The 20,197-nt window shown below is 40.5% G+C and overlaps 1 protein-coding gene across 2 annotated transcripts in view; it reads left to right on the top strand.

The window, feature by feature from the left end:
• The window catches only part of PCCB (propionyl-CoA carboxylase subunit beta), a 91,050-nt gene that overhangs the window by 30,494 nt on the left and 40,359 nt on the right, over positions 1–20,197 (top strand). For both annotated transcript variants that reach the window (XM_029214472.1, XM_029214471.1), the window contains 3 exons: positions 7,679–7,787; positions 9,053–9,173; positions 10,866–10,947. In XM_029214472.1, the coding sequence (XP_029070305.1) occupies positions 7,679–7,787; positions 9,053–9,173; positions 10,866–10,947 (312 nt within the window). The remainder of the gene's footprint in view (positions 1–7,678; positions 7,788–9,052; positions 9,174–10,865; positions 10,948–20,197) is intronic.

Here is a 20,197-nt window from a genome sequence, read left to right as displayed (position 1 = left end):
ACTCATTAAACATTAGTTCTCCATTCCCTACTCCCAGCCCCTTTCTGTTGCGGAATTTGTGGACTCATACAATATTTGTCCATTTGGCTTATTTCACTTAGCATAATGTCTTCAAGGTTCATCCATATGGTACCATGTGTCAGAACTGCCTTCCGTTTTTAGACTGATTATGCTGTAATAAACGTTGGTGTACATGTATCTGTTTGAATCCCTGTTTTCAGTTCTTTTAGGCATACACGTAGGAGTGGAGTTACTGGGTATTTTGGTAATTCTGTTTAATATTTTGAAGAAACATCATACTGTTTTCCACAGTGGCTGCACCATTTTATATTCCCACCAGCAATGCACAAAGGGTTCCAATTTCTCTACATCCTTGCCAGCGTTTGTTTTCTGTTTTGATAATAGCTATCCTAATGTGTGTGAAGTGGTATCTCACTGTGGTTTTCATTTATATTTCCCAAATGATTAGTGATGTTGAACCTCTTTTCATATTATTTGCCATTGGTATATCTTTTTTGGAGACATGTCTATGCAAGTCTTCTGTTCATTTTTTGATTGAATCATTTTATTGTTGTTGTTGAGTTGTAGGAGTTCTTCATATATTCTGATATTAACCCCTTATCAGATCATGATTTGAAAATATTTTCTCCCATTCTGTGGGCTGCCTTTTCATTCTGTTAGTGTTCTTTGCACAGAAGATTTTAATTTTGATGAAGTCCAGTTTGTCTACTTTTGTAATCTCTGCTATTGTTATCATACCCAAGAAATCTTGCCAAATCCAGTGTCACATACTTTCCCTGTATATTTCCTTCTAAGTTTTGTAGTTTTAGCTCTTATGTTTAGTCTTTTGATCCATTTTGAGTTAATTTTTATATATGATGTAACATAGGTCCAACTTCATGGTTTTGCACGTGGATATCCAGTTTTCCTAGCACTGTTTTTTTCTTTTCCATTATAGTTTATTACAGGATATTGAATATAGTTCCCTGTGCTATACAGTAGGTCCTTGTTGTCCTATTTTATATATAGTAGTGTGTATCTGTCAATCCCAAACTCCTAATTTATTATAACCATAAGTTTGTTTTCTATGTCTGGGAGTCTGCTTTTGTTTTGTAAGTAAGTTCATTTGTATCGTATTTTAGATTCCATATATAAGTGGTATCATATGATATTTGTCTTTTTCTTTCTGACTTGGTTCAGTTAATATGATAATCTATAGGTCCATGCATGTTGCTGCATGGCATTATTTCATTCTTTTTTATGGCTGAGTAGTATTCCATTGTATATATATACCCGTCTTTATCCATTCATCTGTTGATGGACATTTAGGTTGGTTCCATGTCTTGGCTATTGTAAATAGTGCTATAAATATGAATACTGAGGTGCACCTATCTTTTTTGAATTAGAGTTTTCTCTGGATATATGCCCAGGAGTGGGATCCGGCACCATTTGTTGAAAAGACTGTTCTTTCTTCATTGAATGGTCTAAGTATCATTGTTGAAAACCATTTGACCAGGTATGGAAGGGTTTATTTCTGGGCTCTCTATTCTGTTCCATTGGTCTATATGTCTGTCTTTATGCCAGTACCACACTGTTTTGATTTCTGTAGCTTTTTAGTAGGTTTTGAAGTCAGGAAGACCTCCAACCTTGTTCTGTTTCAGAATTGTTTTGGCTGTACACAGAGTTCCCTGAGATTCCACATCAACTTTAGGATGGATTTTTCTATTTCTGCAAAAATGTCATTGAGATTTTGATAGGGATGATGTTGAATCTGTACATTGCTTTTGGTAGTTTTTACATCTTAACAGTATTGAGTCTTTGAATCCATAAATGGAAGATATCTTTTCCATTATGTCTTATTTAATTTCTTTCAGAAATGTTTTATAATTTTCACTGTACAAGTTTTTTTTGCCTTTTTGGCTAAGTTATACCTAAGTACTTTATCCTTTTAGAAACTATTGTAAATGAAATTGTTTTTGTAACTTCCTTTTCAGATTGGTCATTGTTAGCGTACAGAAATGCAACTGATTTTGGTGTGTTAATTTTGTATCCTGCAACTTAATTTGTTTATTCTAACTTTGTGCGTGTGTGGAATCTTTGGGGTTATCCACATATAAAATCCATGTCATCTGCAAACAGATAATTTTACTTCTTCCTTTCTGATTTGGGTGGCTTTTTCTTTTTCTTGACTAATTGCACTGGCTAGGATTTCCAATACTGTGTTGAATGGAAGTGGAGAAAGCGGGCATCCTTGCCTTGTCCCTGATCTTAGAGGAAAAGCTTCCAGCCTTTAACCATTGAGTATAATGTTAGCTGTGGGTTTTTCATATGTGGCCTTAATCATGTTGAAGTAGTTTTCTTTCTAGTTTTCTGAGTATGTTTACCATGAAAGAGTATTGAATTTTGTCATGCTTTTTCTGCATTGCGATGATCATGTAATTTTTTCCTTTTGTTCTTTTAATGTGGTGTATTGATATTGGTGTGCTCAACCATCCTGGCATTTCAGGAAAGAATTCCTCTTGGTCTTGGTGTATAATTCCTTATAAAATGTTGAATTAGATCTGCTAGTATTTTGTTGAGCATTTTTGCATCAATATTTATATGGGATATTGATGTGTACTTTTCTTGTAGTGGCTTTGTCTGGCTTTGGTATTAAGGTAATGCTGGGTCTCAGAATGAATTAGGAGGTATTTCCTTCTCTTTAATTTTTTGGGAAGAGCTTGAGAAGGATTGGTGTTTAATCTTTCTTAAAATATTTGGTAGAATTCACTGGTGAAGCCATTTGGTCTTGGGCTTTTCTTTGGGAAGTTTTTGATTACTGATTCAGCCTCCTTACTAGTTACAGGTCTATTCAGATTTTCTATTTTTTCATGATTCAGTCTTGGTGGTAGTTGTGTGTTTCTAGGAATTTGTCCATATCATCCAGGTTATCCAATTTGTTATATAGAATTGTTCATAGTACTCCTATAATCTTTTTATTTCTGTGGAATTGGTAGTGATGTCCCCACTTTCATTTCTGATCTTAGTAATTTGAGTCTATTTTTTCTTAATCCATCTAGCTAAATATTTGTCAATTGTATTGATCTTTTTGAGGAGCCAAGTTCTGGTTTTACTGATTTTTTTTTTTCTCCCTCTGTTTTTTCTATTTTTCATTATCTCGGCTCTAATCTTTATTTTCTTTCTTTTGCTAACTTTGGGTGTAGTTCTTTTTCTTTTCTATTCTTTTTTGTTTAGTTCCTTAAGGTATAAAGTTAGGTTGAGAACTTTTTTTTTTTTTTTGCTTATTGATTTTTTTGGCTGCATTGGGTCTTCGTTGCTACACACAGGCTTTCTCTAGTTGCGGTGAGCGCAGGCTACTCTTCGTTGCGGTGCGTGGGCTTCTCATTTTGGTGACTTCTCTTGTTGTAGAACATGAGCTTTCAGCGCACAGGGTTCAGAAGTTGTGGCACATAGGCTCAGTAGTTGTGGCTCGCAGGCTCTAGAGCACAGGCCCAGTAGTTGTGGTGCACAGGCTTAGTTGCTCGGCGGCATGTGGGATCTTCCCGGACCAGGGCTCCAACCTGTGTCCCCTGCATTGGCAGGCAGATTCTTAACCACTGAGGCATGACGGAAGCCTTGAGAACTTACTTTCTTAGTGTGTTTAACAGCTTTAAATTCCCCTCTTAGCACTGTTTTTGCTGCATCTAGTAAGTTTTTGTACGTTTTCATTTCTCAATATTTTCTAATTTCCCTTGATTTCATATTTGGTCCATTGGCTGTTTTAAGAGTGTGATGTTTGGGACTTCCCTGGTGGTGCAGTGGTTAAGAATCCACCTGCCAGTGCAGGTGACACGGGTTCGAGCCCTGGTCCTGGAAGATCCCACATGCCGCGGAGCAACTAAGCCTGTGCGCCACAACTACTGAGCCTGGGCTCTAGAGCCTGCAAGCCACAACTACTGAGCCTGTGCGCCACAGCAACTGAAGCCCACGCGCCTAGAGCCTGTGCTCTGCAATAAGAGAAGTCACTGCAATGAGGAGCCCACGCACCACAGCGAAGAGTAGCCCCCACTCACCGCAGGTAGAGAAAGTCCATGCGCAGCAAGGAAGACCCAACGCAGCCAAAAATAAATAAATTTATGAAAAAAAGTGTGATGTTTAATTTCCACATATTTGTAAGTTTCCAGTTTTTTTGTTTCTAGTTTCATTCCATTGCGATCAAACAAGATAGTTTGTATGATTTCAATCTTTTTAAATTTATTAAGGCTTGTTTCACATACGCCTAACATGTAGTCTATCTGATATAATACTGTTGTCTACTCTACCATCTAGATTACAGTTTGGTCACTTGTCCCAAAAATGTCCTTAATGGCATTTTCTTTCTCCAGTACAGGATCCATTTCAGGATCACATATTGCATTTAGTTGTCATGTTGCATTAATTTCCTTTACTCTGTGACAATTCCTCAGACTCTTTGTCATGACATTTTGAAGGCTACAGAATGAATTATTTCATAGATTGTTGCTCAATTTGGGTTTATCTGGTATTTCCTCACGATCAGAATCTGATTAGGTAGCCCAGCCTCTCTACTACATTAGTGATGTTGTATCCTGCTCAAATGATCACATCTGGAGACAAGTGATGGCCATCTGCTGGTGACATTAATTTGATCATTGTTGAAGTGTTGTCTGGTTTCTCCACTATGTAGTTACCATTTTTTCTTTGTAACTGATACTCACTGGGGAGTTGCTTTGAGACCATACAAGTATGCTGTTCCACATTATACTTTTTGCCTTGATTTAGTATCTATTGATGATTCTTGTCCAAACCAATCTTTACAAGATGGTTATTTTCCAGCTCCACCACTTGTTTCATATCAGTTGGTGATGTACTCTAAGGAAGAGCCCTGCTTTTCTTGGGCATTTGTTTATTTCATTGACTTAATATGGGTTCATGGATTCCCTATTTTACTCAATGGTTTATATTCCATTACAGTACTATCATTATTTTGATGCTCAAATTGTCCTTCTTTTAGCCAATGGGTGTCCCTGTAAGCTGGCTTCTGTGCTCTTTTGATAGGAGAACGAATGTCAAATGTATACTTTATGGGTAGTGTGTTTTAGTTCTTGAACTTTTTCCTACCCTGAAGTCAGGAGTATACTTTCTATTTTCTAAATGTTTTATTATTTTGCCTTTTATGTTTGCATCTAAAGTTGGAGTTGATTTTTACACATAGTATGAAATAGAGGCTAGTTTAATGCTTTAAAAATTTTTTTTCCAGTATAGACACCTAGTTGACCTAGAGCCTTTTATTGAAAAGAACAATCTTTCCTGCTCTGTGATGTCATTTATATTGTGAATCAAGCGTCCATATATCGAGTGTTTCACTGAGCTTTCTTGGTCTGTTTGCTTATCTCTGTGCCAGTCAATACCATGCTATCAATTACAATGGCTTTACGACAAATGCTGATACCTGGTACAGCAAGTTGTCCTTCTGTAGTTTCTTTAAGTGGTATGGATATGGGATATTCTTGACCCTTTGCATTTCCACAATTTTTTTTTACAACTTTGAGATATAATTGATGTGTGGTGAACTGCACACACTTTAAGTTGTGCAATTAGAGCTTTGATGCGTGTATACAACCATGAAGCCATGACCACAATTAAGATAATGAACATAACCATCACTTCCCAAAGTTTCCTCATGTGTTGTTGTAACTCATTCTTTCCTACCTCCCAGCCCTGTCTTTAGGTAACTGTTCATCTGCTTTTTTTTTTAAATTAAAAAAAATTCTTTAAATTTTATTTTTGGCTGTGTTGGGTCTTCGTTGCTGCATGCGGGCTTTCTCTTGCTGTGGCGAGCGGGGGCTTCTGTAGTTGGCGGCTAGCGGGGGCTACTCTTTGTTGCAGTGCATGGGCTTCTCATTGCAGTGGCTTCTCTTGCTGCGGAGCACGGGCTCTAGGTGCACGGGCTTCAGTAGTTGCAGCATATGGGCTCAGTAGTTGTGGTGCATGGGCTTAGTTGCTCTGTGGCATGTGGGATCTTCCTGGACCAGGGATCGAACCCATGTCCCCTGCATTGGCAGACGGATTCTTAACCACTGTGCCACCAGGGAAGCCCTCATCTACTTTTTATCACACAGGATTAATTTGCATTTTCTAGAATGTTATATAAACAGAACCATACAAAATGACATTTTGTATGTACAAAATATATACAAAAAGTATGTACTCTTTTTTTTTTTTTTTACGGGGCTGGTTGCTTTCACTTAGGATAATTATTTTGAGATTCACTTGTTGATGGAATTGGGCTGTTTCTAGTTTTTTTTGTTTTTGGCTGTGTTAGGTCTTTGTTGCTGCACGCACGCGTTCTCTAGTTGCAGTGAGCGGGGGCTACTCTTTGTTGCAGCACGTGGTCTTCTTATTGTGGTGGCTTCTCTTGCTGCAGAGCACAGGCTCCAGGCACGTGGGCTTCAGTAGTTGCAGCACTCAGGCTCAGTAGTTGTGGCATGCAGGCTCTAGATCATAGGCTCAGTAGTTGTGGTGCATGGGCTTAGTTGCTCAGGCATGTGGAATCTTCACGGACCAGTGGTTGAACCCGTGTCCCCCGCATTGGCAGGCAGATTCTTAACCACTGCGCCACCAGGGAAGTGTCTGTTTCTAGTTTTTGATTGTTACAAGTAATGCTCTTATGAACATTTGTTTGAGTCTTTGTGTGGAGTGGGGAAGATAGATCTCTCTAGCTAGGCCATTCTAGCAAGATTCCAAACCAAGGAGCCATAAAATAAAGACTGATACAACACAGATAATAGCCTAAGGACTAATGTCCTTAGTATATAAAAACAACTATCTAGTAGGAGAATGGGCAAAGAACATGAACAATGAGCTGACAGAGATGATTGTAGTAAGATACTTATTGCAGCATTGCTTGTTATAAGTAAAACACTGGCAACGGTCTAAAGGACCATCAGTAGGTGGCAGTTAAGTAAGTTGCGATACATATCCTACTATACTGATACGGAATAATCTTCAAGAAGTTTGAGAACAGTGTGTGTAGGACAATGTGCTAGAGAGAAAATAAGAGGGAAAAATATATAAATGCTCATATGCATGGATGTCAGAGAAACTGACAGTGGTCGCCTTTGGGGATGGAAATTAGAGGGCTGGAAATAAGGGCTTGCATGTAGACTTACTTTCTACTGTATCTCCTATTCTGATTAAATTTTTTACAATATGTCTTTATTATCTTTAAGTTAGAAACTAAAAATTAAAGCCTGTCACTCTCTCAGAACACCAAACATTGATTTTCATTGTCTCCAGATGGCTTCACTTAAAGTGACTGATTAATTTTAGGCAAGCTGCACACTATCACAGTGCCTCAGTTTCCTGATCTGTAAATGGGGTGATAATAGTACCTAGGCTTTAATGACACAATCCCATGAAATGCTTAGAAAAATTCTTGGTGTGCAGCAAGCTCTGAATAAGGGTCACCTGTTGGGGTGTTCTACAGATGAATGACTGGTAGCCACACTGCAGGCCATTTTGCTGAGAGAGAACCAGGCAACGAAGATTTTTTGATAGACAGTGAGGCAGGGAAAATGTGGGTCTTCCGTTTGGATATGCATCTGTGAGCTGTGTCCTAACCTGGTTTTGCGAGTTCTGGTGCTCTGAGATTGAACTTTCTGGAATTCTCTGGTTTCAGGACACCTCCTACTTGTTCATCACTGGCCCTGATGTTGTGAAGTCTGTCACCAATGAGGACGTTACCCAGGAGGAGCTCGGGGGCGCCAGGACCCACACCACCATGTCAGGTTAGAGGCCTCGAAGCTTACCGTACTGTTGTCAGACACTGAGAAGAGGAATTGCTAGAAGTGACAGTCTGTACAGATATCACTTCATCGACAGAATTTCTTTGAATAGACAGTAGTGTCATGTATTGTCTACAGATATAGTAATAAAGGTGGATTTATATCTCAAACTCGTTAAATTAAATTACAGGCTACTACTAATGCTTTCATAGTCTTTGAAATTTTTGAGCAAATTAGAATGATGGTTATAAGAATTATGATTCATAAAAGTATGTGTGCTGTGGAAAAAGTAGCACAGGGTAAAGGGGGTTGGGATTGTTTCAGTTTTAATGAGGGTGGTAAGGACAGGCCTCACTGGGCAATAATTGAGCAGATTTGAAGGAGTGGACTGAGTGCATACCTAGGGGAGAAGCATCGCAGGCAGAGGCTTCTGAGGAAGGAGAGGGGCTGATGTGCTCGGTGAGTGGCAAGGAGGGTGGTTGGATTAGGGACATGACATGATTTGACTTTAAAAGCTCAGTTGGGCTGCCTGGTAGAGAAGAGACTCTGGGGGCAGCGGTAGAAGCAGGGAGTCCGGTGGGGTGAACCTGAGAGGGAGTTTCCTGCCCCACTTTCTCTATCATGTCTATGGCCCTGTTTGGCTCTTCTGTGATTTCAGAGTGTTCTTGAGGAATGATGGCTTGATTCCTTACCACGTGGTTCCCCTTCTTTCCTCCTTTGTTCTGCCATTGCTGAGTACCATGACATGTGCCAGCCATTTTCCTTTTATTTTTTATTGTCCAGCTTTCTTGAGTGTTAATGGACATATAACCAGGCATTATTCCAGTTGCTGGGCTGCAGTGATAAGACAGGCCTAGCCTCTACCCCGTTGGAGCTGATACTCTCGGGGAGATGTCAGGCAGTAAACAGGGAAATGGGTGCTGCAGGGAAAAGTGTGACGAGAATTCCCACCTGGTCCAGGGATGGAGAGTGAGGGGTGTGGGGAAAGTTGTGCTCTGGAGAGGGGCAGGGAAAGCCTCAGCAAATAGGCGACACTAGGTCAAAGACCTGGATAATGAAAGGAGTGACCCTTGCAGAGAGAACAGGCTGCATGGACTGAGGGTCAGCCTGAAGGTGTGTGGTGTGGTACCATCCTCAGTGGAGGGGGCGGCGACAGGGCTGTTGGCACAGTCTGCTGCAGACCTGCCCTAGAGGGGGCAGGTGGGCATGAAGCTGTGTCTCTGGGCTGACAGGCGCCCTGGCCCATTATATACTCCCTGTTTTCTCAGGCGTGGCCCACAGAGCTTTTGAAAACGACGTGGATGCGTTGTGTAATCTCCGGGAGTTCTTCAACTACTTGCCTCTCAGCAATCAGGACCCCGCCCCTGTCCGTGAGTGCCATGATCCCAGGTGAGTTGCAGGCCGGAGCTCCTCCCATTTTGCAGGTTGGCTTGTCCTTCTCTGGCCTGTGTGCCCTGGCGGGACCTCCAGGGTCTGCCCTGGTGGGCAGCTTGGAGTAGATTGTGCAGTGGAGTCAGGTGTAGGCATGGTGGTGGCATGTCTGGGTATAGGAGCCACAAAGGATTTTATTTACTTATTTAAAAAGAAATTAAAAAAAAATTTTCTGGCCACGCTGTGTGGCATGCAGGATCTTAGTTCCCCCACCAGGGATCAAATCCGTGCCTCCTGCAGTGGAAGCTTAGACAGAGTCTTAACCACTGGACTGCCAGGGAAATCCCAAGATATTTAATTTTTATTCACGTTTTTCCTCTCTCTAATATCTGACAAGTAGCTTGGGAGTAAAAAGTGGCCAAAAAAAATATTATTTCTGAGTCTTTGTCCAGAATTGAGATATATATATATGTGTGTGTGTATATATATATATATATATATATATATTTTGTCTTAACATGAAATAAATAAGTCTATATATATATATATATATATATATATATATATATATATAGTCTTAACATGAAATGATTCAGACAGCATGCCCTTTAGGAAATGTGCTTATGCACACCTGCTTGTGGCCAGAAGCTGGGGCATTCCTGGGGAAGGGTGTGTTGCTGACACCTAGTGAAGACCTTCTTTCCTTCTTGCTCTTCCGGCCACTGCCTGATGTGGGGAGCACCGCAGAATAAGCCAGAAGCCCAGCTGGGGAACTATAGCTCCAGACCACTGGCTGCTGTCTTCTCCATTTTGTTTCCTCTCTGATTTTGAAGCATTCACTTGGCCTGCAATACTTCTGCAGAAGGACTTGAAATTGTGTCCCTCAGGAAGAAGCCGTCCCTCGGGAAGAAGCCGTTTGCAGACACTGCCCTGGGCTTCTACCTATGGGGCCGTGTCTGGGCCAGGGATGCTCTGAAGAGTCATGTCCCCAGGGCCACTCCTTGTCTGCCTCTGCCTCACTCCTCAGGGGATACAATTAGCGGCCCACTGTGTGTAGTCATGAGAGGGAGGGTGGTCACAAGGCCCAGAAGAGATGGGCACAGCCTTCTTTCCTGAGCTGCTGTACTGTTTGGGGTTCTTGAAAGGTTTAGGACATCATTTGAAGGTGTTACGGTCCGAGGGCCCAGACATGTCTGAACAGCCTGCTTTGGCCCAGCCATACCTCCTCGTCATTCAGTCCCAGGGAAGCTGTATGCATATGTGTAAATAACACATGAAAAGTAAGGGAGGACTTTGTTACTGGGTGGGGCTGTACCCAAGATGCTGGTGCTGAGTTCTCTGGGAAGCTGGGCTTGATGGTACAGTGGCTTGTTTACTATAATGTCCTTTGGTACTCCATACAATACCTAGAATGTAGGAGGTGTTCAGAGAGGATAAATGAAGGAATCTCCACATTCAGGGGAATAAGCTCATTTTTTTTTCCTCTAAATGAAAACAGAAAGATCTTCTGGGTTAATATCAAGCTCAGGTTCAGTTTAATATGGTGGTAACAAAGGAATGTATCTTTGGGGACTGCTTTGCTAGCCCAGCAGGGACAGAATCAGTCCAGCCCCCATGCTGTGTCTCCCCCATTTCCTCTCCCATTCCCCACCCACAGAAGGCAACGGGCTCTTCCATGTTGATTATATCTGCTTCTTTTTCTATCTAAAGTAACCGTCTGGTTCCTGAGCTTGATACAATTGTCCCTTTGGAATCTACCAAAGCGTACAACATGGTGGACATCATACACTCTGTAAGTGCTACATCTGTCTGTCTTGTCTGTGCTGGCTCAGCCACGTGCATGTCATTGTGCTTTGGCTCAGTGAGGGAAGTGCTTTACCCACAGGCCTTACCATTGGGCAACACAGGCAGGGCACGGGGTGGCACAGAACAAGGGCACTGAGTAGTGTGCTATGGGAAGAGCTAGTGGCTGTGGCCACCCTACTGGCTTGGATGGGCTTGGGGGTGTGGCAGTTGGGTCCGCAGAGCTCAGGGCTGTTGAGCTGGCACTCTGAGGCCCGTAGAGAAAGGGCCGTGTCTCCAGAGCCTGGAGTTGAGGCAGGATGACTCTTCATGTACCTCTGTTTGGAGGCTCATGCTCAGAGGGCATTTTTTTTTTTCTCTAGAGAAAGGAGAGTGAGTACATAAGGTGTCCTGTGACAGGGTTGAGGGGTGTGTGTGTGTGTCGGAGGAGGACGCGAGTCATTTGTACCTTTTTCTTGGTGTAGCAGGTTCCTGGGTCATTAAGTGAAGAGGACAGTGTTGGGGTGAACTGGGGGCATCCGTCGATGGCCATTGTCTCCCTTACACTTTCCTACACGCACTGTGCTCTTAGCTCTTCTCGATTAACTGAACCCAGACGGCTCTGTGGACGCAGCCTCTCCGGGGCCCTGGCTCTCCCAGTGACCTGTTCCTCCTCCCTGTACTGTGGGGAGTCAGCGGGAGTCAGCAGCCGTGGCCGGGCTCTGCCTTTCCTCATTGCTGGATTCTTAGCCTACTGAGCACCATTTGAGCCCGCTTCTACCAGCATGCCCTCCTCTGACCTTAGCCTTCAGTACTCTCTACACCCTCACAGTTGTCCTGTCCGTCTCTCACCACCTCTGCTCCTGGACTCCCCAGCCCTCAATCATCCCGTTCCTGTGAAGCCCTCTGCCCCTCCTGGCCTCTGCCTTCCTGGCCCAGCTTGGACTCTGCCATTATGCCAGATGTTAACAGCCAGGCACTGTTCTCAGTGTTGGTGCTGTATGACACTGTGATGGACAAAAACCCTGCCTCCGCGACCTCACATTTGGGTGAGAGATTCAGAGAACAAAAGCATATGTGGCGTGGGTAGTTTTAGGTCCAAAAGTAGTGTGAAGAAGGTAAAATGGGGTCTGTGTCATCCGTGCTCCAATTCTCCTTTTGCCCTGTGGAGTCCCATCCCTGGTTCAAGGCTGCAGCCAGCCAGCCACCCATCCATCCATCCATCCATCCATCCGTCCATCCATCCATCCATCCATCCATCCATCCACACACCCATCCATCCATTCATCCACTCATCCATCCAGTCACTTATTCATCCACCCACCCATGTTGCCAGTGGGGCCTGAGCCTGCCAAGGGAAAGCCCCGGAGCCTTGCTCCAGCCTGAGCTGGGTCCTTGGTTCACCTCTCTGGTCTCCGGCTTGAATATGTGCCGTGAACCTCCCCTCAGCTCCTGTTTTTATCTTCTTCACTTTCCCTGATCGAAACCCTAACTTCCTTCTCTATTCCCCACTCTGATCAGATGACATCAGCATTTCCTTCGTGGAGAAAATTGAGAGCATCAGGTTCATCACTTTCCATAGGTGCCTGTTTCTCCCTCTCCACCATCCCTCCGTGTCTCCCCAGGCTGAAAGAATGAGGTGCCTCACCTGGACTCCTCACTCCATTGCTTCCTGTCTGGCATCTTGCTTTCTTGACTGGTTTAACGTCTTCTCCCTCTCTTAACTCCTTCCTCTGGGCAATAAATGTGTTTGAACATGTATGAACTTCTTGTCGGCTAAACCAAACCCTTCTTAACCTGAATCTCTGTTTAACTGACATCCACAGTCTTTTCTACCTTTTTCCTTAAACTCCTCTTGTCTCTTCTTCCTTTAGTCCTCTCTGGAATCTGGCTTCTGCTTTCCTCCCTCTATTGAATGACAGCTCTCCTAATGACCTCTCCAAATTGCTAAACCAGGGAACTAAGGGCATTAAAGAGGTATAGTTACAGAAGTAACCATTATTAAAATAAATATAAATCCTCCTAAATAACCGAAACATTTATATAGAATAGATCAAATCAATGCATCACATAGAGAAACAGACAAGCCTCCCCAGTGTTCTCTTCCAGGCACTGTTTTCCCACCAAGCCCCTGAGGGAAACCACCATCTTGACCTTTAATAGCATAAATTAGTTGTTCTTGGTTTTGTATACTATATAAATGGAATCATATAGTGTGCGATCTTTTCTGTCTGGCTGCTTTCATTCAACGAGACAACTGAAATTCGTCCATATTGTTGCAATGCGTGTTATTCTCGTGGTTCTCCTTAGGCTTTTTTTTTTTTTTTTTTAACTTTTGAATTTTATTTTTTATACAACAGGTTCTTATTAGTTATCCACTTTATACATATTGGTGTATACATGTCAATCCCAATCTCCCAGTTCATCCCACCAGCAACACTCCCCACCACCACTTTCCCCCCTTGGTGTCCATATGTTTGTTCTCTACATCTGTGTCTCTGTTTCTGCCCCGCAAACCGGTTCATCTGTACCATTTTTCTAGGTTCCACATATATGCGTTAACATACAATATTTGTTTTTCTCTTTCTGACTTACTTCACTCTGTATGACAGTCTCCAGATCCATCCACGTCTCTACAAATGACCCAATTTCGTTCCTTTTTATGGCTGAGTAATATTCCATTGTATATATGTACCACAACTTCTTTATCCATTTGCCTGTCGATGGGCATTTAGGTTGCTTCCATGACCTGACTATTGTAAATAGGGCTTCAGTGAACACTGGGGTGCATGTGTCTTTTTGAATTATGGTTTTCTCTCGGTATATGCCCAGTAGTGGGATTGCTGGGTCATATGGTAATTCTGTTTTGAGGTTTTTAAGGAATCTCCATACTGTTCTCCATAGTGGCTGTATCAATTTACATTCCCACCAACAGTGCAAGAGGGTTCCCTTTTCTCCACACCCTCTCCAGCATTTGTTGTTTGTAGATTTTCTGATGATGCCCATTTTAACTGGTGTGAGGTGATACCTCATTGTAGTTTTGATTTGCATTTCTCTAATAACTAGTGATGTTGAGCAGCTTTTCATGTGCTTCTTGGCCATCTGTATGTCTTCTTTGGAGAAATGTCTATTTAGGTCTTCTGACCATTTTTGGATTGGGTTGTTTGTTTTTTAAATATTGACCTGCATGAGCTGTTTATGTATTTTGGAGATTTATCCTTTGTCCGTTGATTGGTTTGCAAATATTTTCTCCCATTCTGAGGGTTGTCTTTTCGACTTGTTTGTAGTTTCCTTTGCTTTGCAAAGCTTTTAAGTTTCACTAGGTCCCAATTGTTTATTTTTGTTTTTATTTCCATTACTCTAGGAGGTGGATCAAAAAAGATCTTGCTGTGATTTATGTCAAAGAGTGTTCCTCCTATGTTTTCCTCTAAGAGTTTTATAGTGTCCAGTCTTACATTTAGGTCTCTAATCCATTTTGAGTTTATTTTTGTGTATGGTGTTAGAGAGTGTTCTAATTTCATTCTTTTACATGTAGCTGCCCAGTTTTCACAGCACCACTTATTGAAGAGACTGTCTTTTCTCCATAGTATATCCTTGCCTCCTTTGTCATAGATTAGTTGACCATAGCCATGTGGGTTTGTCTCTGGGATTTCTATCCTGTTCCATTGATCTATATTTCTGTTTTTGTGCCAGTACCATATTGTCTTGATTACTGTAGCTTTGCAGTATAGTCTGAAGTCCTCCAGCTCCGTTTTTTTTCCTCAAGACTGCTTTGGCTTTCGGGGTCTTTTGTGTCTCCATACAAATTTTAAGATTTTTTGTTCTAGTTCTGTAAAAAAATGCCATTGGTAATTTGATAGGGATTGCATTGAATCTGTAGATTGCTTTGGGTAGTATAGTCATTTTCACAATATTGATTCTTCCAGTCCAAGAAGATGGTATATCTCTCCATCTGTTTTTATCATCTTTAATTTCTTTCAACAGTGTCTTATAGTTTTCTGCATACAGGTCTTTTGTCTCCCTAGGTAGGTTTATTCCTAGGTATTTTATTCTTTTTGTTGCAATGGTATATGGGAGTGTTTCCTTAATTTCTCTTTCAGATTTTTCATCATTAGTGTATAGGAGTGCAAGAGATTTCTGTGCATTCATTTTGTATCCTGCTACTTTACCAAATTCATTGATTAGCTCTAGTAGTTTTCTGGTAGCATCTTTAGGATTCTCTATGTATAGTATCATGTCATCTGCAAACAGTGACAGTTTTACTTCTTCTTTCCCAATTTGTATTCCTTTTATTTCTTTTACTTCTCTGATTGCCGTGGCTAGGACTTCGAAAACTATGTTGAATAGTAGTGGTGAGAGTGGACATCCTTGTCTTGTTCCTGATTTTAGAGGAAATGCTTTCAGTTTTTCACCATTGAGAATTATATTTGCTGTGGGTTTGTCGTATATGGCCTTTATTATGTTGAGGTAGGTTCCCTGTGTGCCCACTTTCTGGAGAGTTTTTATCATAAATGGGTGTTGAATTTTTTCAAAAGCTTTTTCTGCGTCTATTGAGATGGACTTATCGTTTTTCTTCAGTTTGTTAATATGGTGTATCACATTGATTTTGCGTATATTGAAGAATCCTTGCATCCCTGGGATAAATCCCGCTTGATCATGGTGTATGATCCTTTTAATGAGTTGTTGGATTCTGTTTGCTAATATTTTGTTGAGGATTTTTGCATCTATAGTCATCAGTGATATTGGTCTGTAATTTTCTTTTTTGTAGTATCTTTGTCTGGTTTTGGTATCAGGGTGAAGGTGGCTTCATAGAATGAGTTTGGGAGTGTTCCTTCCTCTGCAATGTTTTAGATGAGCTTGAGAAGGATGGGTGTTAGCTCTTCTCTAAGTGTTTGATAGAATTAACCTGTGAAGCCATCCTGGACTTTTGTTTGTTGGAAGATTTTTAATCCCAGTTTCAATATCATTACTTGTGATTGGTCTGTTCATATTTTCTATTTCTTCCTGGTTCAGTCTTGGAAGGTTATACCTTTCTAAGAATTTGTCCATTTTTTCCAGGTTGTCCACTTTATTGGCATAGAGTTTCTTGTAGTAATCCCTTAGGATGCTTTGTATTTCTCTGGTGTCTGTTGTAACTTCTTGGTTTTCATTTCTCATTTTCTTGATTTGAGTCCTCTCTCTCTTGATGAGTCTGGCTAATGGTTTATCATTTTTGTTTATCTTCTCAAAGAACCAGCTTTTAGTTTTATTTATCTTTGCTATTGTTTTCTTTGTTTCTATTTCATTTATTTTTGCTCTGATCTTTATGATTTCTTTCCTTTTACTAACTTTGGGTTTTGTTTTGTTCTTCTTTCTCTAGTTCCTTTAGGTGTAAGGTTAGATTGTTTATTTGAGATTTTTCTTGTTTCTTCAGGTAGGCTTTATTGCTATAAACTTCCCTCTTAGAACTGTTTTTGCTACATCCCATAGGTTTTGGATCGTCGTGTTTTCATTGTCATTTGTCTCTAGGTATTTTCTGATTTCCTTTTTGATTTCTGCAGTGATCTCTTGGTTATTCAGTAACGTATTGTTTAGCACCTGTGATTCATTTCTAATCTCATAGCATTGTGGTCAGAAAAGATGCTTGATATGATTTCAGTTTTCTTAAATTTACGGAGGCTTGATTTGTGCCCCAAGATGTGATCTATCCTGGAGAATGTTCCATGTGCACCTGAGAAGAAAGTGTAATATGCTCTTTTTGGTTGGAATGTCCTATAAATATCAGTTAAATCTATCTGGTCTTTTGTGTCATTTAAAGGTTGTGTTTCCTAATTTTCTGTTTGGATGATCTGTCCGTTGGTTTAAGTGAGGTGTTAAAGTTCTACACTATTATTGTGTTACTGCCGATTTCCTCTTTTATAGCTGTTAGCAGTTGTTTTATGTATTGAGATGCTTGTATGTTGGGTGCATATATATTTATAATTGTTATATCTTCTTCTTGGATGGATCCCTTGATCATTATGCAGTGTCCTTCTTTTTCTCTTGTAACATTCTTTATTTTAAAGTCCATTTTATCTGATATGAGTATTGCTACTCCAGGTTTCTTTTGATTTCCATTTGCATGGAGTATCTTTTTCCATGCCCTCACTTTCAGTTGGTATGTGTTCCTAGGTCTGAAGTGGGTCTCTTGTAGACAGCATATTTATGTGTCTTGTTTTTGTATCCATTCAGCAAGCCTGTGTCTTTTGGTTTGAGTATTTAATCCATTCACGTTTAAGGTAATTATCAATATGTATGTTCCTATTCCCATTTTCTTAATTGTTATGAGTTTGTTTTTTCTTTTAAAATAAATTTATTTTTGGCTGTGTTAGGTCTTCGTTGCTGTGTGCAGGCTTTCTCTAGTTGTGAGCGGGGGCTACTCTTTGTTGTGGTGCATGGGCTTCTCATTGTTGTGGCTTCTCTTGTTGTGGAGCAAGGGCTCTAGGCGCGTGGACTTCAGTAGTTGTGGCACGTGGGCTCAGTAGTTGTGACTTGCGGGCTCTAGAGTGCAGACTCAGTAGTTGTGGGACATGGGCCTAGTTGCTCTGTGGCATGTGGTATCTTCACTGCGCCACCAGGGAAGACCTATGAGTTTGTTTTTGTAGGTCCATTTCTTCTCTTGTGTTTCCCACTGAAAGAAGTTCCTTCGGCATTTGTTGTAGATCAGGTTTGATGGTGCTGAATTCTCTTAGCTTTTGCTTGTCTGTAAAGCTTTTGATTTCTCCATCGAATCTGAATGAGATCCTTGCTGGGTAGAATAATCTTGGTTGTAGGTTCTTCCCTTTCATCACTTTAAATATATCATGCCACTCCTTTCTGGCTTGTAGAGTTTCTGCTGAGAAATCAGCTGTTATCGTTATGGGAGTCCCTTGTAGGTTATTTGTCATTTTTCCTTTATTGTTTTCAATAATTTTCCTTTGTCTTCAATTTTTGTCAGTTTGATTACTATGTGTCTCGGCATGTTTCTCCTTGGGTTTATCCTGCCTGGGACTCTCTGTGCTTCATTGACTTGGGTGGCTATTTCCTTTTCCATGTTAGGGAAGTTTTTGACTATAATCTCTTCAAATATTTTGTTGGGTACTTTCTCTCTGTCTTCTCCTTCTGGGACCCCTATAATGCGAATGTTGTTGCGTTTATTGTTTTCCCAGAGGTCTCTTAGGCTGTCTTCATATCTTTTCATTCTTTTTTCTTTATTCTGTTCCGTGGCAGTGAATTCCACCATTCTGCCTTCCAGGTGTCTTATCTGTTCTTCTTCCTTAATTATTCTTGTATTGATTCCTTCTAGTGTATTTTTCATTTCAGTTATTGTGTTGTTCATCTCTGTTTGTTTGTTCTTTAATTCTTCTAGGTGTCTGTTCTTTAATTCTTCTAGGTATTTGTTAAACATTTCTTGCATCTTCTCAATCTTTGCCTCCATTCTTTTTCTGAGGTCCTGGATCATCTTCATTATCATTATTCTGAATTCTTTTTCTGGAAGTTTGCGTATCTCCACTTCTTTTAGTTGTTTTTCTGGGGTTTTATCTGGTCCCTCTATCTGGTACATAGTCCTCTGCCTTTTCATTTTGTCTATCTTTCTGTGAATGTGGTTTTTGTTCCACAGGCTGCAGGATTGTAGTTCTTCTTGCTTCTGCTGTCTGCCCTCTGCTCTCTGTAATCTTTTGTATGAACAAACCACAGTTTATCTACTGTTGGTGGGCATTTGGGTAGTTTCTAGTTTGGAATTATTACAGATAGTTCTGATATCATTCTGTTATGTGATTTTGGTAAATAAACAAACAAACTTCCACGTTTCTGTTGAATCTGTAGTGAGGAGTGGAAGTACCGCCTCATAGCCAGGCATACATGGAGCCTTAGTGGACCCTGCCCAAGGGTTCTTCAAAGGCTGTGTCAGTTTGCACTCCCACCAGCAGCATTTGAGAGTTCTGGTGCCTTAACATTGTCACCAACACTTGACCAATACCATACTGCCTTAATTATTCAGTTGATAGTACGCTTTCATATCTGGCAGAGATAGTTCCTCTTGATTATTCTTTTCTTGGAGTTTTCTTGCCTAGTCTTGTTTATTTTTCCATATGAAATTTAGAAATCAGTTTGTCTTGTTTTAGGGTGAAAGCGGGGGGTGGAAGTAGGGCATCCTTTTGTTGTTTTTATTGGGATCCCATTAAATTTATGCACTAACTAGGGAAAATTGACATCCTTATGAATCTGAAACAATCTAAAAACACAGTTTGCATTTTTATTTGTTAAAGTGTACTTTTTTCTCCTTGACTGTTTTAAAGATTTCCTTGTTTATTCCTAAGTATCTTTTTATTGTAGATGGGGTCTTTTCTATCTTCTGTTGTTTTTTAGGTATATATGAAAGCTTTTGATTCTGTTTATCAATTTTATATCCAATTACCTCTTAAATTCTCTTATTATTTGTTATAGTTTTTCACTGTTAATTCTTTTGGCTTTTTCAAGTATATTAGTATATTGCCTACATACAAATAGTTTTGTCTTTTCCTTTCCAGTTATGTTATATCATTTCTTTCTCTTGTTCAGTTGCATTGATGTACCTCCATATTTTATCAAATGCAGTGATAAGCAGTGGTTGTCATAGTGGGCATCTTTGTTTTGTTCCTAACTTTGGAGAGACTGTCATTAGTGTTTCCTAATTTTATATCTTTTTCTCATGTTAAGAAAGCTACCACTGCTTCCTGTTTTTTTTTTAACATCTTTACTGGAGTATAATTGCTTTACAATGTTGTGTTGGTTTCTGCTGTATAACAAAGTGAATCAGCTATATGTATACAGATATCCCCATATCTCCTCCCTCTTGCATCTCCCTTCCACCCTCCCTATCCCACACTGGTTTCTATTTTAATTTTTGTTGTTGCCTACTTGTTTTCTTTGTAAATCAGGGGTGGGTATTGAATATTGTTAAGTGCCCTTTCAGCATTTATAGAGGTAATCACATTGATTTTTCTTAGTTCTATTTGTAAATATATCTTAATACTTGTTATATTTTATAGATGTTTTATTTTGAATGTTTACATCAATATCATGGAATGTTAGCTGATTTTGGGGGTATTTTATTTATTTTAAACTTTTTATTTTATATTGGAGTATAGCCAATTAACAATGTTTTGATAGTTTCAGGTGCACAGCAAAGGGACTCAGCCATACATATGCATGTATCCATTCTCCCCCAAACTCCCCTCCCATCCAGGTTGCCACATAACATTGAGCAGAGTTCCCTGTGC

This window comes from Monodon monoceros, unplaced genomic scaffold, assembly GCF_005190385.1.
Source record: "Monodon monoceros isolate NGI ecotype Baffin Bay Population unplaced genomic scaffold, NGI_Narwhal_1 Super_Scaffold_11, whole genome shotgun sequence".
Lineage (NCBI taxonomy): Eukaryota > Metazoa > Chordata > Mammalia > Artiodactyla > Monodontidae > Monodon > Monodon monoceros.
This window is presented reverse-complemented; position numbering and strand designations above follow the sequence as displayed.